The following is a 20,904-nucleotide window of genomic DNA, read 5'->3' as shown; positions in this document are numbered from 1 at the left end:
AAGGGCACGGAGGTGCGGAGGGGCCGTTTAGGAGAGATGCCCACCTCCATCCCTTCCTCTTGCTCCGTTCTTCACTTTAAATAATGACCGTGTAAAGGCCTCATCCAGGAACCTGCGCCCGCTCCCGTTCAGAAACGGGCCAATCGCTGAGCGTTGTCTGCATTACTAAGCTCCCGTCATTAACCGAGCCAAGGCCGCAGGATTTGGGGAGATTTCGCTATTGTCGCCAACTCACGCGTTGCATGTGTTACCAGGAGACCGGGGCCAAACACACATTCGGTTGGCTTTAACTCTTTAGATTCTAGTCACAATTTGGAGAAGTGCTCATGCAGATTCATGACAACAAAGATCTACAGTTGTACAAAATATTTTTAAAATCACTGTGAGTGGAAATGGACCCTTCTTTCTGAAGTATCCATCATCTTTTGGATTCTTTACTGATGTCTTCATGGTTTAAGTATTTCCAATAATTATTTAGCCCAATTCTGGCTTCCAATTCATTAGATCCAAGTGAGTCGGGTGGTTGGATGGTGGATGTTTTGTAGACATTCCTCCTGTGTATTGGGCAGATATTTGGGATGGTTCCGGAAGCCCTAGAGCAAGCAGGGAACAGAAATAGAAAGGACAAGCCAGTTAGCAGAGGATCTGCTCATTGCCTTGAATGTGTGCTGGACAGTGCGTTAGTCAGCACACCGACAGCTTGTGCACATCTCCTCCTGATTGCTGTGGGGCACTGGCAACCAAAACCAAGGTTCTCTAAGAAGGCAACCATCTGCTGCCAGTCAGATAGGAATACATTTGGATAAGAGTGGTAAATGGTAAATGGACTGCATTTATATAGCGCTTTTATCCAAAGCGCTTTACAATTGATGCCTCTCATTCGCCAGAGCAGTTAGGGGTTAGGTGTCTTGCTCAAGGACACTTCAACACGCCCAGGGCGGGGTTTGAACCGGCAACCCTCCGACTGCCAGACAATCGGTCTTACCTCCTGAGCTATGTCGCCTATGTCGAGTGGGTATATTCCTGAATTTGTTAAAGTAGTAGTAGCAGTAGCAGTAGCAGTAGCAATAGCAGTAGCAGTAGTAGTAGTAGAAGAATTAGTTGAAGAAGTAGTAGTAGCAGTAGAAGAATTAGTTGAAGTAGTAGTAGTAGTAGCAGTAACAGTAGTAGTAGTAGTAGTAGTAGTAGTAGTAGTAGAAGAATTAGTTGAAGTAGTAGTAGTAGTAGTAGTAGCAGCAGCAGATTTAAAAATCACTTCCCGTTGTAAGACGGCTCCAGTGTGTGCGTTGTGTGCTTGCCTGCTCGTGTTTGTGAATTCTGCATCATCCTTCTCCCTCACTTGTCTTTCCTTGCTGTCTGGCGAGTGTGTGGTCAGACTACCAAGGAGCTGCTTGTGTCAGTAATGAAGGTGTTCCCCCATCTTAGTTAAACAGTCCGCAGACTGTACGCATTATCCAGGCACACGTGTTAAAACGAACAAATAAAAACTGTATACAACTGTAGGAACTGAAGAAGAACCCTGTGGTGATGGTTTACTTCCATCCATGGGGTTTTTCACATTCATTTGAACTTGTCATAGGCCACATCAGTTTTTAGAACTAATGGTTGAGCTTGGACATGCAACTGGAGATGATTAGCTAAGAACTCACAGTAAGGCAAGGGGAGATGACAACCACATACATGCATACACACAGTATGTCGCCCACAAAAAATGGAGGCCTACAAAAGCCATATGATTGGGTTTATTCTCATACTCCAAACGCAGCCGGGCGGTTCAGCCTTGGCGCACGACCCACAGATTTAATGTTGTCAAGCCTTTAGAACTCCTTGGATTTAAAGCTTTGCATGACCCAGTTAAGCTTCCATAAACGAACTGTCAGGTGGAAAGACTCTGGCAGAATACAGAGGAGTGAGAGCCTGCATAAGGACGTGGACAGAACCGTGTGAGCACGAGGGTGCGCTCTTGACAGTGGAGTAAAACCGTACTGAGTTGGAACATAAAGTGCTTTGTGCACGGCGGGGTGTGTCCAATAAGGAGAACTAAAGGTCAATTAATGGACAGGGCTTCAAACTGGAGCCCAGCGGGACTCTTTACTAATTAGTCACATAATAGCATCCGTTAGTTATAAGGAACTTTTAATGCCTTACTCACTATAAACAGGCGAGACTGGTAGGCCAAAATCCTTCTTTGTGTTACATTAATGCAGTGTATTAAAGCACTGAATGGCTTTTAGCAGGGTAGAAAATTCTGATTATTTGTTATCATATCATTCTGACAAAAAAAAGATTTCTGTGATTTGCAACCTCTCCCTAATGTCCTTTCTCTCAACTGATACTAGCTGTTTGGATTGTTTGTGTTTTTTTGTTTATGGTCAAATCTTCAGTGGCATATCCCATTGCAGCATTTCATTTAGGCTTGGATGCCTAAAACTGGTTGATATTTTATGTATTTAACCTTTTAAAAATGGTAAAACTTGAAATAACTTAATAAGCACTCAATAGGCTTTGTCAACAACATCCACATATGTAGTGGTGAATTACCCTGCACTGCGTTAAATCTGTTTACCTTATAGTGCAGACACATTAGGCAGAGAGAGCTACACAGAAAGACAGGTTAGTTAAATAGTGCCGGGGAGAGTTGTCTGGAGAGTAGACGGTCCTAAATTGCAATTAAATGCGGTGTTAGTCATTCGCTGCGTTCATTGTACGTTCTTAAGACAGGGGGTCTCCTCGTTCATAGAGCAGCACTATACATAATGAGTCTGGCAGGGTAGAGCGCGCCTCCGCCCCGTTTTTATTTATTATTTTTTTGTTTTTTGTTATTTATTTATTTTGGGCGCATTCTTCGTTTAGAAGAAATGCAAAAATGTCACCATGCAGACCTGCTTGCTGTAACCACGACTAAGCCCATTAAACGTGCCGCCTCCTGCAGGGCCTAAACTAAATAAGGGCGCTTTAGACCATAATGGAATTCTGAAAGGTAGTATCGTACTGCTGCGTTCCTGGTCTTCGGTTCGATCATTAGAGCAACCGCAAGTGGAACGCAGTTTGATGTCTAGTCATTAAGTTAGGGTTGGTGATTGCAGGATTGGAGAGGGGTATATTACAAAATTATGTTTTTAATTTCACCGCCTTGCCAAAATGTACTGTAATAGGGATACAAAAAAGCGTGTGTGGCAGGGTAGTGCGAAGTGATAGATGCCCTTCATTGGACACAGAACATTTAGTTTTCATTAAGAGTTAAACGCGTACATGATGCATTAGCGGGGGTTCAGCGCCTGCCGCGCGGAGACTCCCTGTATTTCATTCTGATGAATTAGCAGCCCCACGCGCTGGCAAGGAGATGACAGAGGAAGCTGGAAGGATGACATTAATATGACGCGCGTTGTGCCAGCCGGATAATGTCTTTGTGCGGGGGCTGGTGTTATATTGTCCCTGACCCGAGCGGCGCTCTCTGAACGAACTGCAGGGAACGAGAAAGGTCAGCGCCGACACCGCCGTTTCATTATGAGAGACGCTGCTTCGCCTCCCGTGGAACAGGGAAATGATGTAGGACGCCATAAATGTAAAGTCTGTCACAGGTATTGGATCCCAGGCAGTAAATTAATATTATTCTCCACTAAAAGGGGGTATTTATTTTGGGATTTAGTCCTCTCCCTAGTGACTGATAGGGCAGGTTTTGCCGTGGCATTTCTTGCTAACGTGCAAGCAATTCCCTGTTGATCAATACAGAACCGGGTCTTGTCGCACAGGCCACAGCCTCTCTCTCCTGCTTGTGCACATCCTAATTGCATAGGCTTATTCGCAGAACTTTTTTCCGGATTTATAATAAATCTAGTTCATGGTTAAGGATTGTATTAATTTTATTAAAAATCGCAGATATTTACATTGTAGGCCGGTTTTTACGCACTTGAGTGCGCGGACCTGTCTTAATTAGGCATAGCAACTGTGTTCTAATCATGTTAATTCCCTTGAAAACATCAGTATTCTACCATTTTTTAAGTATAACGAGCACAATGGTCAAAACTGCTACCTGGTCTTATTTATTTAGACATATTTATTATATAGGCACAATGTAGTTTTTTTATTTTTTATTTTTTTAACCAATTTGTATTTTCATTCATGCATTTTTAAATACCTGTAAGATATTGTTAAAGACTACGTAAAACACTCGCACGTCGTCTGGAGTGCGCTGTAACACGTGTAGGCAGTGTCACTGTCACCATCTGCAAATTCTACGCTCGTTCTTACACAGGTAAAGCAATGAACAGAAGCCCCGCGTACGCGCTTAATTTGCAGCTGTCTCTGTCCATGTTTTCCTTTGTCTGATCGAGAATTCTAACGTGCCTGTCAAAATATCGAGACCGCTGAGCTCGGTGCTCAAAACACCTGTCCGTGCGCAGTTGTACTGGCGTTCGTCAACGCGCAAAGTATTCTGGTACTCAGAACACGTCTTTGTGTCCCATTATCTTTGGATAGTTATTCTAGTCATTTATTATAATTATGACTCGCAAGCCTGACGGCCCATTTCCGAGAGCTGATTGTAAACGGTACGTTAGGCTAGCGCATGAGCTTTTTTAGAGAACTGGGAGTAGAGCGAGATTTTGAGGACAGGTGAAGGGTGTAGGAAACGTTTCATTTCCGACACACTGACATTTGAGTTTCTTCTGTTTCAAGTCAACAACGCCGTCTGTCCCGCATCACTGAAGAGATCGTGTTTTCTCTAGCTTTGCTTAACTGGATAATTAAAAAGAAGTTAAATTCCCAGCGTGCTGGTGTTGGCTTGCTCTTTGTTGTTAAAGTCAATGACAATGGGTAATACACACTGAGAAAACACTTTAAACGCCGTGTTCCCACTTGCACCAACAGAACGACATGTTAGCGAACAGAATTCAATTAATGGGACACGACAGAGTTAGTGTTCCGACAGAAACCCATCAACACCTCACCTACCGCGTTTAGAGGAAGGGGACAGTTGGAGGTGGGAGGTGCCAATCGGAGGAGCTTCAGCTGGGCAGAGTTTCATTATGTGTGTGACATAGGCTAATTAATTTTGAACGCTGTATTTATTCACGCGCAGCAGAAATAGCAGCCGCTGTGCCGTTACTTTAGTGGTCGCTGTCCAGTGGTCTTTACGCAGCAACCTCGAGTTACTGCTATGGAAATGCTCTCATAAAAATTAGCTAGCAGTGCAGAATGCACTCCTTTCCGTAATTATTTTTTTATTATTGTATTATTATTGTGCTATATTTTAGGTATCTTTTTAAAATTCTTCCTATTGTTTATTGCTTTTGTATTTGAACCTAAAAACCTTTATTTTCAATTATTAATCGTTTACATTATCAGTTATTCATTAGGTCTGCTGTCACATTGTCTTTTAACAGTTGATCTCTCTGACCTGTTATTCATGGTAGACAAAGGATGCACTGTACGTAGCTAATTTATTCAGTGCTGTCGGTTCAGTATACTATATTTCTGTATATATTATATCCTACGAAAAAATTATTATCATGGCACACCCACCCCCCACCTGCTTCCTCCCCACCACTAGGCTATTTTCAGGCTGGGAGGTGATTGAGGGTCATTCAGCAATCTTGTCTTTGGTCCTGAATCTCTGGAAGCCAGCCCAGAAATCGTTGTTGTGCTGAGCTAACTTCATTTGCCTAATTAGAACATAATTTGGATGATGCTGTCATATTTCTTAAATGTCATTAATAAAAAAAAGAATTGTTTTTTAATGTCTGGGAACAAGAAGAAAATATTCTCTTTCCTTCCAACCAAGCGACCCCCCACGCGAACGCACATCTTTTGTTCGTTTAACGAAATTTGAGTGGAATGGTGCAGTTTAATTTCCTTTTAATCTTTTTTCTTTTCCTAATTAGATGTCTGTCTTAATTGTGTGCGTGTGGGTGGATGGAGTTTCTCCAATTCAAGGCAGTTACAGGCCCCTCTGCTCTTCATAAAACCTCTTCACAGAAGGCTTTAAAAAAAACATAGAGAGAGAACTTCTGTGCTATGGTGCATATGTGCATGTGTGTGTGTGTGTGTGCGCACACATGTCAGTGTGTGCCTGTATGTGTTTGAATGTGCTTGTGTGGAAGTCTTCACAGATATTTGTAAGCATCATTTTCTTTTCAGTCTTGAGAATATATTAAGCATGATGCAATATTCCAAAACAAAAATAAATAAAACATTTTTGAGTTAATATGAGAGTTGAAAGAGCGGGAAATGGCAGAGAAATTCAAGTATGGGTGTCACAGGACTCCTACTCGACCTGTCATAAGAGTACTGCATTTTATGAGGCCTAATTCCAGGCAACGATGTGCTCAACATTAGGCAGGTCAGTGTGGTGAGTTTTCTGGGATTAAAACAAACCAAGCTGTCATAATCATGTGCTAGGAAAGCCGTATCTGGACCAGTTAATTTTTCCCTTAAAGCAGCCTTGCTTTTTTCAGACCTGTTGCTGGACAAGCCCAGCACAGGCATCCTCGTGATGTTGCCATGATATGAATGTGATTTTTGTTGCCCCGCACATCTCTAGTTCTGGTACAGTTTCACAGAGTGTGTGAGTCGCATTTGAGTTACAATGATGAGTATTACAGTGGTGGAGAGCAATGGGTTGGGCCAATAGGGGGCTGTTCATTAACCAAGGGAAGAATGTAGGCTATAGCATTTCCTGTTTTTTTTTTGTTTTGTTTTTTTAATCTGTCACATCCAGCTTCCCTTTTTAATGCACTTTAACCCGAGCAGAGGCAACACCTCAGAGGAGAGTATTTCCTACCTCGGCTGAAGTTCTGCTGATTTCCACTTCAGTCATATCAGGAAATGAACTGAAATTTCATTAATTCGTTTATAAAAACCACCTAGGATATTATCGGCATTTTATCGTCAATGTGTTGAATTTCAATTCATTTCTTTGGGCTAACTGAACTGAAACGAAAATGTATCCTTGTGCGAGGAGTGAAGCATCCTGAAATATGGTCGGAAGACAGCATATGCTGCAAAACTACAAATTTATTTTGGAGTAATTAGAAAGAAACTGTGCGCGCATGGCACTGTGATATGAATTATGCAAAGAGAATATGCAGCTCCAACACAGGCTGCAAATTCAGATTCAGTTGAGCTTTGTGCACATTAATCACCACTAAAAATCAAACCTGCAATTGAGCTTCATAAGCAGTGGAAAATGCTGTGCTGGCCCAAGGGTATTGGTGGCCCAAAGCAAGAGTGTTGTTGTGGGTCCAAAGTGCTCCAAAAAAAAGCAAAACTTGAATTTGTGTGGTCTAAGGATGGTTGTGGCCCTAAATGACTGCAAAGTGTGTACTGTTTGCCAGTGGCCAGCTCAGGGAAAATTCAACCTCAAATTATACATCTAAGTAAATGTCATGCATTGTCTCGCATTCCCTGTCCACATCGATTCCCCAGGTCCTCACTACCAATGAAAATGAAGGACTTTGTTGAATTGAGGTCTCAGGCAATGATTAGGTGCATGGCTGTTGCCTTACAGTGAAGAGGTATCATCATCCAGGTAGCACACGTTTGAATCCTTTCATTTTTCTGTGGATTCAAAACATTCATCTGTGTATCTGTTGTGCTTGGGTGATTGTTTATTGTATGTGTGTGCCAGTGTGTAAAGTGCGTGTGTGTGTAAGTGAGAGAGAGAGAGAGAGAGAGAGAGTGTGTGTGTGTGTGTGTGTGTGTGTGAGAAACAGAGAGCATGTGTTTGTGTGTGTGTGTGTTTATGGAATGGCTCCCTCTCTACCCTGCCGCTGCTGTAAGGGACCTCTCTGTTGCGTGAATGATCCTCTGCGCTCTTCGTGTGACGTTAGCTCTGCACAGTAACCTTTATGCGCCTTATTTCATGCATTATGTACCCTTCGCCACCTGCAAGAATGCTGCTGTAATCCCCATTACTTCTGGCACAACCATAGCTCCTGTATGTAATGTAATTTCAGGGACTTGTGTGTGCTGTCCATCTCTCAAAGACACACTCGGCAGGCTACACTACAGTGTGTGGATCAGTGTGCAACAGCTGATGGGCTGGTACAGCTGTTCAGCCGGCTGTGGCCTTTTTATAAATACAAGCTCATAATTTGAATTGAGCCAGTTTGCCTTTATGGAAGATACTGGGCTAATAAACATTATTTAACCGTATAACTTGTGTTCATTCAGACTTTTCTGGTGGACAGTTCTGTACACAAAGCCTCTGCTACTTGGGTTCTGACTGGGCCCTGTGTTGCAACAATAATACTGCTGTTCATAGCTGGTGTAGTAATATTTCTGCAACCGAAATAGTCTGCATGAAATGTTCTCTCGCTGTTCTGGGAAGGAATTCATTTATTGCATAATTGATAGGGCTTATGGCCAGAATATGCCCCCATCTTGTCTGACCTCGGAAACTAACCTGGGTCGGGCCTGTATAGTACTTGGATGGGAGACTGCCTTGAGTAGGAATAAGTGGATTAGAAAATGGATAGATGGATGGATGGATTGATGGATGGATGATGGATAGATGGATGGATGACTAAAAGCACATGTACAGCTGTGCATCAAGGCAAGAGCACTACATACCGTAACAAATGTCAAGGATAACACAGAAACATCAAGGATTTATTTCCATTGTGGTCCACCAGATGGATTTATAGTTCTCTTTGTCGTAGAAGTAACTTCCAAACAACAAAAATGAGTATGTAATTGCAAATTACTTAAAATAAATAGATGGGCAAACACAATATGAACTATGAGCAGCAATACATTTTCTGCAATAAAATTTCTGTCACAAAATGTAACAGTGAAAATAATTCATGAATGCAAGTCTCTAACTGCAGTGCAAAGTTGAATATATACAGTTACTTCTGAATGCTTGATTTTGCTCGTTCTCTCTCTCCATTGCAGACTCCCAGCATGTCGCCACGGCGACCAACCCCCTGCCGGCGGCCTTCTCAGACCTGCTGCCCCACTTCCTGGTGGAGCCGGACGACGTTTACATCGTGAAGAACAAGCCGGTCACCCTGACCTGCCGCTCCACGCCCGCCACGCAGATCTACTTCAAATGCAACGGCGAGTGGGTTCACCAGGACGACCACCTGATCGAGCGCACCGTAGATCCCGCCACTGGTACGTCTCTGCCCACGCGCGAGTTCGCGCGTACGGCCGCACGGATTGGCGGTCGTCCCAGGTGGGGACGGATGGGGAGGGGAGGGGAGGGAGGGAGGGGGGGAGGGAGGGCGGGAGGGAGGGGCCATGAATGTCACATAAAAATTTGTGCTGTTTTACATTATTTTCTCCTCCTCTCTACAGTAAAAAAAAAAAGAAAACATTTCTGAGGGAGAGTATTTTTCCGTTCCTGTTTCTTTTGTGTGGCTCCTATGGTGCCGTCACATGTCTGGATAATCTGCTGCTAAAAGCCTTCTTTCTGCTGTAACGGAAGCAGTGTGGTTCAGGAAAATTGGTACCCCCGTCGAGCCGTGGTTTTTCTTTTACCCTCCTGATCAATTTTGATCTGCCAGCGAGCCCCCGGCCCGTCGGAACATTCCGGCAATCAACTGAGCGCGTCTCTCTGGAGGGGGCGGGCCTATCTCCCGCGGAAGGCCGCCCATGCAGAAGCGCGCGTGGCCAGGGGAAGGAGGCAGGGAGGAGGGAGGGAGGGAGGGAGGGGCCACGGCGACTGTTTACCCCTCGGTAACAGATGCATGTGTCGCTGGCGAGCAGTGACTCACAACGTTACGGAACTGTAACTTAAAACCTGCTATTCACAAATAGCATGAAGGCAGATCACAGGAAACAGCGAACATGTAGCTGACACAGCCGGGAGAGATAATAACTCCAGGCGCATTCGCACTTTGCTTGTTTATGTGAAGAGGAGATGTGACAAGAGCTATTAGAACAGCCTTGAGTAAGAGTACCTGCCATTACAGTTCCTCCTTCCTAATTCTTCATTTTACGTTTTTATCAATGTGACATTTCGAGTAGGCTACTCATATTTTGTTTAAACATATTTTTATTTAAAGAGAACATCTTTTTTTTGTTTGTTTGTTTACAGTTTTAAGCCTTATCATGTTCAGGGAAAAAAGTCAAACTCATGACATTTGTCCTCCCTGGGTATGTGGTTGTACTAACTGTCACTGTGCATATTCGTAACAGAAAGGGTTCTGTTATGCCCTTAGAGTGAAGATTCAGTGGATTACTTGAGCAGTGTCATCAACAGATCTGCTCATGTGAAAATTTTGCATGAATAAGCCTTGAAGCCAGCCGAGAGCTTTGCACGTCCAGTGGCTGTGGCATTCCACCAGCTTTTAGTGATGTGGAACTGTTTGAATTGTAGCTATGCGTTGCAGTAGCATGATGGCCATTCATGGCTTGTAAGTCCTCTGCAGCAACTGGGCCACCTGTTGATCCCCAGGGCTCCATTTTGGATCTTTAACTGCAACTCCATTCAGTCACCTAACCCACAGCTCCTTACAGACCCTTAGAGCTGTAACATGAGTTTCCTTGGTGATGGCAGGAATGAAAAATATATGGCACAGCAGTCTCGTAGAGGTGGGGGAGCGGGGTAGTGAGAGAGGGGGAAGGGTTAGGTAAGGAAGGTGTAGAAGGGTGTAGTGAGTGTGTTGGATGGGTGTAGGGAAGCTGTTGGGAAGAGGATTCTTGTGACTGCTCATAGACTGTAACACACCACCAGAAAGTCTGGCTAGTAACAAGAACCTCCTAGAATGGGACAGGGGAGAGGATGCATATTAAAAGAGTCAACAATCTGGTAACCATAGGGAATCGGTGAAGGATTGCAGTATGATAAAATTTTTCTGTATCACTGCAATATTTCTGTAACATAGCAGAAGCGTTAAAACACTCCATGTTATCCAGGAGGAGAAAGCGGCAGGAACCTACATACACAATGAATTCTTCAAAAGCTGACATTTCTCCTTTTTTGCCATTTTAATAAAAACTCCAGCTCTAAAGGGTGTTCGTCTATTGGCAAGAATGCACAGCTGCAGCCTACAAGTAAGAAAGCATGAGTCAATAACCTCAGTGATCTGCTTGAGAGTTTTTATTAATCTGAATGAGATCTGTTGTAAAAAAAAAAAAATGCAATTCTTGAGAGAATACATTTTCTCATTACAAGATAATCTTAAAATAAGAATGTCTATTATTGGTTTTTTAAGTCTACCTTATCGTAATAAAATACAAATTTCCTTCCCATTTTTCATGGGCACTTGATTTTTTTTGTCAGTCCTGCAGAGATGTTTTTAAAGATATTATTTTATTGGAATACTGTTCCTTTAGGAAAGGCCTCTTGCTCTGGTACGACCGCTGCCAGATATATAGATTAACTGGGGAAATGGGAGCATCTAGTGGCCGGCATGGGAATGCAGTCACAGAATGAGTCGTGTCACCAAGTAGAGCCATGTCCTTCAGGTCCACATGGTTACCTGTGGCAGCATAGAAGGTTTGGAACATCATCTGTTTCACCACCCCCCCACCCCCCACCCCCCCACCACAACTACCAATCACTGCCGCACTGCTCATTTCCCCCCCAATCCCCACCCACCCCCCACCTTCCTTCTTGTGAAGTCACGCACCACCTGTTACTGTAGAGGAAGTGGAGTCGACTCTGGAAATTGAAATAGTGGTGAAAATTAGACGCCTGACGTGATGGTGCAGGTTACTGCAGGAGAGAGAACCTGCTACCAGAAAATCATTGCCGAAGACCAGATGGAGCTCCAGCTCAGAAGAGTGAAGATGGGAGGGTGAAAGTGTCTTACGGTCAGAGAAACTGAAGCAGGAGAGGTGGGTCTTAAGGGACATTACCAAGCATGCAGTAAGAATGAGGCCCTCAGCATCACATCCCAGAGAGCAGGACTAGGGGAAGACTGATCTGGGAACAGTGTGATCTGGCAACCAGAGCTTCAGCTCGAGGAGGCTCTGTTGTACCCATTAGAAAAATCGCCTTTAGCCACTCTGTGTTTTCAGTTAAGGCATCTCAGGAATGGAATTCAGTACCAGCGCATATTAGAGAGCTTAATACTTACCATTCCTTCGCAGGGCAGCTAAAATTATGGCTTATTAATAGCCAGACTTGTACATTAGTACTACAGCCGCTGCTTCTGCTGACATCTTGCCAACTGTCTTGTCCTGCTTGCTTGTCTTGCCTCTAGTATGTGCATTTGTCTTGTTCAGTGTGTGCTGTTGTCCGTGCTGATGTGTGTGCTATGTGCTTCAGTGTCATATATGTGCTTTTACTGTAGGTGTGTTTGTTCTGACCGACACATGCTATAGTCTATGTTATTGTGTCCGCACTGCTTTAGTGTCTTATATACGCTATGCTTATATGTGCATTTGTTTTGTCTACATGCCATTGTCTGCTAATCTTCTGCTAGTCTCTTCATGTTTTATTGTCTCTCTCGAGTCATTTATTTTGTTTTTTTATCTTTGTAACACATGCATTTTAATTATATTTTATTTGAAATTTTAGGCTGCCTTTTAAACATCTGGCCAGGGACAGCAGATGAAAACTAGCCTTTCTCTGGCTCATTTACAGTTTGACTGTTGATTGGTGTGCATTGTCCCTGAAAAATAAACCAGTAAATAAATAAATAAATATGAATGGGGCTTTTTGCAAAAACCCCAGAGAGTACGATTAAGGAAAGAATTATCTGTGCAACTGCATCAAACAGATTCTTTTGGACAGAAAGACGGACTTAACTGCTATTCAGGGAACTTACATTTTGTATACATTTTGCATTTATGTATGGCCATTTATCCAATGTGTCTTAGACAGCGTTCTGTTTTTCTCTTGGTTGGTGTCCATAATGAGTCCATGATCAGTCATCAAATATGCTTTATTTTGGTAGATCAGGGCAGCAGCCTTATGCCATTGCAATGCAAATATGCAATATCTATATAATTTAATCATTCAGCTCCTATCAGAGGGGTGGAAGGCTGCATGGAGGCTGAAATATAAGCAGAATTTACTAAACAAACACACATATAATACAGTATATTATACTATACGCACACACACTATATATATATATATATATATATATATATATATATATATATATATATATATATATATATAGCATTGCAGATTTTTATTGACTTTGTTGGGTGCTCAGTAATTTGCTTTTTAAAGATTGCTTTCCTTAGAGAAATTGTTGCACTGAGCAGTGCTCTTCACCCATGTGCTGAGTAATTGATAAGAATGAGAGCCAACACAGGCTTAAGTTGCTTAAATTCCCTCTGATGGCGGTTTGAGTGAAACATGGCCCTGGCGGATGGCCTAATGGAGCGCCCCCTCCCCCCCCCCTCCCCCTCCTCCTCCCCTCCTCCCCGTGCCTCAGACGCTCTCTGTCTCGCGCTCAGACGCCCAGATCGCAATCGCTGAACGAATGGCGCTTCTCGCGGGCCGCACATAACTCCTGATCCCCCCCCAGGCAGATTATCTACGGCTTCATCCCTCCTTCTCCTTCCAGATCGCAGCCCCTCCCTCTCCCCATCCCCTTCCCCTTCCTCCACTGCCCCCTTCTCTCCGCATCTGTAAAACATACTTCACCGGAGAATAATCTCCCAATTTGTCCTTCTTCATGTGGGGTTTGTGAGCGGTATCGACCTGTCCTCCGGAGTCTATCAGTCCTCATTATCTGTCCCCAGTTATTTATGTGTCCTGTGTTTTTCTTCTCTTTTTTTTTGGGCTGATGGCCTTGCCCCTCCCAGATCCAAACTCACACACTCTCCCCAACTTCTCCCATCTCCCAGAAAAACTGCGGCAGTATGCCCGTTTTATATGGAAATAAGGAAATGCAGAAGGTCTTTAGCAAGCCACATAAAGACACTACCTGTCATGGGGAATCAATGCTGAGGAGCTATTTGCATGAATTAGGACCGGGAGTGTACGGTTGTACTGTCTCCCTGCATTGCTTTTCAAATGTCAGTCAATTGTTTGGCCCATCATGAAGAGAGGAAGTGGCTGGAAGACTTACGTGTGACTTGACAGATTTTAGCAGGTTTGTCCAAGGGGGATGCCTTAAAGAGGTTGTTTGCAGTTAAGACTTTAACTTTTCCCCACTTCACTGCATCTGTAATGATGAACCTGCTGGAAATAGGACAGACTTCAAACTGCATTATTAACCATAAAGACTCCTTTCACATTCAAATAATGACCGAAAGAACCCAATTTCTACCAGAAAGCTAGTGTATCTGTAGTGCTTCTTGTCCTTGGTTACTATATGATGAGTGTTCATTTTCTGAACATTTCTTTGTCTTTGAGTGTCAAGCTAAGCTGGGTACTAAATTAATCAGTCAATTTTATACACTAATATAACAGCTTTAGAGACAATATATCAGAAAGCATATGGACAATATGGATAAGCAATGAGTGAGGTAAGTAGATGACTGATGAGTATATTTTCGACTTTCACTATAAAAAAATAAGTTTGTTACAGAAAACCAATAAAAAACAATATTTGAACTATGATAATATGAATTTAAGGTTTAAGAAAAATGAACAGTTGGTTACTGTTCATGCTGGGAAATGTTTTTGTTGTGATTATGAAATTCATTTTCATTACTAATTAAAAGCCTTCTGCTGGAATCAGTGTTTTTGTGACCTGGGCCTCTTCCATGCATTGACACTGATACCAAACAGGTGGCTAACCAGCTCCTCTGTGCATCTGCCTGGCAGTAAAAATAATAACAGTGAACCTGCCTTGTGATCTTAAGCAGAAATATTCCACTGTTCATGACTGAACTACATGATAATTGGCAAGCAATTAAATTTGAGAGTTTCCTTGCACTGTACATCCGTGAAACAAAGTTGTTTTTTATTGTCTTTCATGTAGTCCTTGTAAGTTACATGACTGCAAACACAAGACACAAGTTTGCGGCAGGAAAGTAATTTCTGGGGAACATGCTAACTTAAAGTTCTGCAAGGGCTTTGCTTGTGAAATTGCTTTTTATGTGAGGTGTGACACGTTGGCTGTCATACGCATGCTATGTGTGCTCTCTTGGGCATTTTTCATTCGATGTGTTTGGATTTTGCGCTGGGAGCTGGGGGTCGTCGTGTTCGGTCGCCCTCCATTTGCTCTACTTGTGTCAGTCAAGCACGTTTCCACTGTTCTCAACAGAGTTCTCCGATTGGCCGAGGGCTGGCAGATACTGGAAGATGACAGTGATGATTGGCTGAAGCTGGGAGCCTTTGGCGCACGTGCCTGAGGTAGATTGTGTCAAAGCAGATGTCATCCACTTACTTCCCATTAACCAGACCCTGGGGAGCGGGCAGAGAGAGAGAGACAGAGGCAGTCTTTTGTGAGTTCCAGTTATATCTGATAGATTAGAAAGGGGCAGAGGGACGAGAGCAGAGGGCTTGAACTGTGTGGCACCGTGTCCCTCGTCTACCTGCCAGTGAGTCGCTCGCTATTGCCCTTCAGTCAATCCCCAGCTCTATCCCCCCAGTGTCTTTCTGGAAACTTCTCTGTTGTGTGGAATGGCAGGCGGGTGTACTGGAACACGCGCTGCTGTAAGACTCAGGACCTCAGCCGGTGAACCTGAGCGCGATGCTGGAGCGTGGCGGGGCGCGGGTCGGCGATACAGAGGCCCCCCGTCCGTGATTAAACATGATCTTTAATGGGGTATCGGAGAACAATCAAGGCACAATTTAAGCAAAATCCAATACGTCTATGAGCCGGAGTTTTTAATGAACCGGTGGAAACCGGAGCAGGCAGGAAGAGCGGGCCGCTGGCCTAAAGGAAGGTAATGGCCTCTCCACCTGCCACCCATCGATCAGGGGCAGGAGGGACTAATTGGCGATGCAGAATTAGCCGCGCGCTGATAGCGTGGCTTGTGTTTCAGGCTGTCTGAGGGGGCTGACGGAGGAGATGGGGGGAGGGGGGGGAGGGGTGTTTGGCAGCGCCGTCCCAAGAACAGAGGGAAGGTCAACCGTTCCCGGGATCGCATATGGAGTTGGTGCACCGCCACCCCTCCCCCCGGCTCGTGCACTAACGCGGGCCTGTCCCCCGCCACCCCCCCCCCATCCAGCCACACTTCAGGTGCTGAAACGGGGCAGCAGTGTATCACTGTGTTTAGGAAACTGGGCTTATGACCAAGGCCGCAGGTTCCTTTCAGAGGTTGAGCACTGCCGGTGTACACTTGAGCACTGATACTTAATCTGAATTACTTCAGCCAATACCCAGCTGTACAAATGGATAGCATAAATGTCAGCTGCGCAAGTCACTCTCAATGAGAGCGTCTGCTAAATAAATAATGTTATTAATGTAATAATGTAACAAAATACTCCGAAAGGCAGGAATAGCTTCGAGGAGAGGGAGAGAAGATAGCTGGCATTCCTCAGACGATCTGAAAGTCTCTGAAGGTCGCAGTGACCTTGAGACGGGGGCCGGAGTGGCTTTCTCCCGAAGCGTGCGCAGCACTCAGACGGACCACAACGCAAGCGCGAGCATACGAGTGGACAAATTACACAGGAAACACTTTAACTCCACCCCCTCCACACTAACAGATACAGATATGTAATGGGGGGGTGGGTGGGTGGAGAGGGACCGAGGGAATGAGGGAGATAGAGTAAGAAAGGAAGAAATAAAAAGGAGAGAGGAATCTAGAGATTAATGTGTGTGTGTGTGTGTGTGTGAAACAGAAAGAGTGAGACAGAAAGGGAGAGAGAGAGAAAGAGATGTATCATCATATGTTAACGTGTCAGATAAAATAAACCATAATTAAGAGAGGAAGGGTGCAAATCTGCGCGGCGCTCCCAGGAGAACTCATCTGAATTCAGGCCATTTTCTGATTCTGCCGTCCCAGACGCGGTGGCTGTGTCCTCACGCAGACATTTGGAGGGGATTTAGGATGAAACAGGAGCAGCAGCTGTGTCTTTGACCCTCTCTTTCACTTTATTATGAATGATGATTAAGTCTTAACTGAGGAAAGTCTGTTTCAACTGAGTAATGGCAGGGCTGTTTCCAAACAGGTAGAGTGCTTCTGCGGATGTGACCCTAACCCCTGAACCTTGACCTTTGAACCCCCTTCCCATATTAAGCTTCCCATCATTAGCTTGCAGCATCGCCAGGCAGCATTAACTCACAGCATCGCCTGGGAGACCAAACCATGATCATAGATAGTAATGGCTAATCCATGTTGTATAGTGTTCATGCCAAGGGCATTCTGGTGTAACTTGGTTCCGGGTTCCATGAATAATTCTCTCTAATGCTGTGGGTCACAGAGTTGCCTTTACCAGGACTGTCACTATTTAGTCCCTCAATGCCCCTCAGTCAAGACTACATATCCCAGATGTCTGTAATGGAGAATACAAGTGTGTGCGTGCTTGCGTGCGTGCTTGTGTGCGTGCTTGCGTGCGTGCGTGCGTGCAGAAGCTGTCAGACATTAGTTTGTGGTGCGTGGGAAGGTAAATTTGGTGTAGAAGATGCATGCTTCTTTGTAAACTGGTTTACTTGCGGTTGACAGTGAGGAGCGCTGTGATTTGATATTTGTTTGAACACAGTGTGAATGTGTCTGTACAAGAAGCACTGTGGGGCCAATGCACAAAGACTCAGCTGTCATCCGGTGAGTTCCTCTGCCAATCAAAATTCTCTATAGACTATTTAGCAGTCTTGTCTCCCCCTACTCCCCCTCACTCTACTATTTTTAAAACAGGTGTTGAGAAGCAGGTTCTTAAGCCAGTGTGAAGAGGCAGGTATTGTAATTCATGATCTCCATAGTACCTGTCAAATATTCTTTTTAATTCAAGGGTTTTAACCAGAATTGGAAACCAAAAGCGCAAGCATTTTATATTTCATTGCAATCAAATGCAAATTTATTCATTATTTTTGTACACTTGTGAATTTTATGCACTTTGTTGGTATTTTGATGTTTCCATTTCCTGAGAAAAAGCAATTATTTGGTTTCCCTAGCCTAGAAGGATTTTCATTTGCACACCGAGAGATCAGTATCTGCAAATGTTTTTGCATTTTGACAGATTATGTTATAGCAGTGTAACTTCACCAAAAAATCTCAGTAAAGTTATACACTTGTAAAAAGTTACTCTCAGAAAAAAAAATTTCTTAAAATGTTAACATGTTGAAAAAAATGTCTGGATACAGTTTCAGAGTGGGGAGAGAGAGAGAGAGAGAGAGAGAGATCTCCATTTCCTTTTTGTTCTGATGTCACTATGTGGCATTCCGCCTCTCGGATGTACAAATGATTAACAGACACTTCTTTCTAACTCCCTGCAACAGCTCAACTTTTCCCATATGCCTATTAGCCTTCAAAGCGCATAGAGTAGACTGTGTATGTTTTATTGAACATTGAACATTTAACATTTAACATTAACATCTTAATTGAAAAGCCAGGGGAATTATCTTGAATTTAATTCCTGACTGCCCAAAGTTAGAATGCGCCATGAAGCTGGCTATACTATGTATGCCTGTTAGCACAGGGATAGTACATTGATGAAGTAAAATAAAGTGAAAATAATTATGATATTGAGTAATATACAAGTCCAATGTTCAAAGTGTAGACTGTACCATTTCTGCTGCTATGCTGCTAAGTCTTCAGGTGTTTCTGTAAGAACAATTTGTAAATAATGGGATTTGAATATGGGTGCCTTCTATCGAGTTAGCCTTTAATTAGACCATTTTAATGGACCTGTGTACAGTGTTGGAAGATGTTTGTGATAAATAAACAAAATATATTAAGTTGGTTATAAATCGATAAATAGTCAAACTAGTTGCCTGTAAGATGTGAATTTTTCAACTGTGATATTATGTTATATATTTACATATATTTTTAACAGTGCAATTGCCTCTTAATATAAGTATCTGTATGAGAAGAACAAAAGGAAAGTAAATAATATCCGAGACTCAGATTCAAAAGAAAATAATGCTTTGAAATTTGATTTCAGTGCATATGACACCTTGTGCTGCTGTCTCATTTGAAGCTAATTTGTGTTTTAAATATTACAGACACATTTGCAAAAGCTCAAATGCATATTTGCATTTTTATGTAATTCTCTCCTGGCTTGCATATAACTCCGCCAGTTTCCAGATTGGCACTGAAATCTGCATATTCTGTCAGGAGGCAGACATTTTATATAGACCTGCTGTCATTATTTATTTCGGGTTTTTGCCCTGGATTACCCCCTTAGAGGGAGAGAGTGCGTGCGCGATAGACAAGATGAAGTCATGTTGCTGCGTTATTTATTCATTCTCGCGAAATAAAGGTACCCGGCAGCCTGGAAATAGACGGCAAGCTGTTTTTCATCATACTCTCAGGTGTTTACAAGATTTAGATGAGTGATAATTGGCTACCACTGTCATGTATGACCGTGGTTTTCGCTCTCTGCTAACAGGAGTGCGTCTGTATCTGGAGACAGCAGCGTATCCTGCACTGTTTCCACGCTCAGTGTGTCCTTTCTTCTTCCGGACTTGTTAGTTTATGTGATTATTATCATTACCCATCCATCCATCCATCCATCCATTATAGAGCCTGCCTACTCCTGGCCAGGGTCATGGGGGGCCATGTAATTAAACTTCTTATTATTAATAATAATAATAATAATAATAATAATAATAATACATTTAATCGGCATCATAACACAATGAGAACAACAAAGAGAAAGTAGTATAAGTTCAAATCTGTGCACAGACTGCTATCATTTGAACATTTAATTTCACATATAGACTGTAAAACATTTGAACACGTGTCAGGAACAAATGATGCAAGAAAAAGTGGGATTTTCTGCCTTAGATCACTGCTCTAAATAATGACTTGCTTGTGGTTCTTTGCTGTTGCTCATTTAATGTAATTTATTGTTCATTCGGGTAGTTTTGTTGTTGATTTTGTTTCTCAGTTTAATATTCAATAGGGTAGCTGACAAGTTGTCAATCGTGTCTGTGCTTCTAGGGATTTACCGCGCTTCGATCTCTGATCTTTGCACTTGCGCTTTCATTGTAAGTCGCTCTGGATAATGGCATCCACTAAATGCCAGTAAAGTCAAGTAAATGCCCGGGGCATTGTATCTGGGAATGCGTCGTACATTATGACTGCTTCACACTCACATGAGTGATGAAGTGAAGGCTTTTGTTCTTGGTTTAAAAAATCCCCCAGGTTCTGGAGCTTTAGCAAACGTGCTCCAACAAACAATGTGCCCCGTGTCTTGTTAGAGCGATACCCTCGCCCTCCTCTGTGTACTTACGCTGTGTTGGTGAGCGATTTACAAACATTTTTAGCCGAAAGTAGAAAGTGATAATGATGTCTTTGTGCTCGAGGCGTGGCTTCCGACTGCCAGCGGTGTGCTCACATCATTTAGAAATGGGCTGCATGAGTGGTGATCAGCACAAACAGGCTTGCCATGGGCTTTTTCATTTGTGTTTACCTTTTTGCATTTGTATTGTATTTGCGTTTACATTTGCCTTAATATGCGCGGATTATCACTCTTTTGTGTTCAGGTTCTTTCGCGGAGTGGCCTTTGAGGACCCCCGCGTTTGTCATTACGGTCTACTCAGATGTGATGCATTTTCTCGACTCTAAAATCTCTTTCTCCGGTGCCCCAATTGTGCAATGCTCTGTAAGCACAATGGGTCATTTTTCCTGTCCGTAATTTTGTTTTCCTTATTAAAGACCGAAGAGCACCCAGGGATCTAATAAGCCGCGTCTACTTTTAAAAACACTTCCTGCTGTTAACCATTAGAGATGCAGGCCCCGTCTGCGTTGAGCTTCTTATGATTAATGTCACTAACAGCTATGGTAGGAGCTTTTTTTTTTTTTAAATCACTTCCCTTCCTTCCCTTTCTGCCCCCAAAAGTAATTAATTAAAGGATTAAAAGCTCCTGCATTATTTCCTTGGGTGTGTTTGTGTGGTTTTTTTGGGTTAAGTGAACGCGGACTCTCGTGGGCACT

The 20,904-nt window shown here is 43.3% G+C and overlaps 1 protein-coding gene across 3 annotated transcripts in view; it reads left to right on the top strand.

Moving 5' to 3' along the window:
- The window catches only part of unc5a (unc-5 netrin receptor A), a 191,573-nt gene that overhangs the window by 99,144 nt on the left and 71,525 nt on the right, over positions 1-20,904 (top strand). For all 3 annotated transcript variants that reach the window (XM_064326453.1, XM_064326451.1, XM_064326452.1), the window contains one exon: positions 8,896-9,117. In XM_064326453.1, coding sequence (XP_064182523.1) covers positions 8,896-9,117 — 222 coding nt within the window. The remainder of the gene's footprint in view (positions 1-8,895; positions 9,118-20,904) is intronic.

This window comes from Anguilla rostrata, chromosome 3, assembly GCF_018555375.3.
Source record: "Anguilla rostrata isolate EN2019 chromosome 3, ASM1855537v3, whole genome shotgun sequence".
Lineage (NCBI taxonomy): Eukaryota > Metazoa > Chordata > Actinopteri > Anguilliformes > Anguillidae > Anguilla > Anguilla rostrata.
Note: the sequence above shows the minus strand (reverse complement) of the source record. Positions and strands in the feature narration are given on the sequence as shown.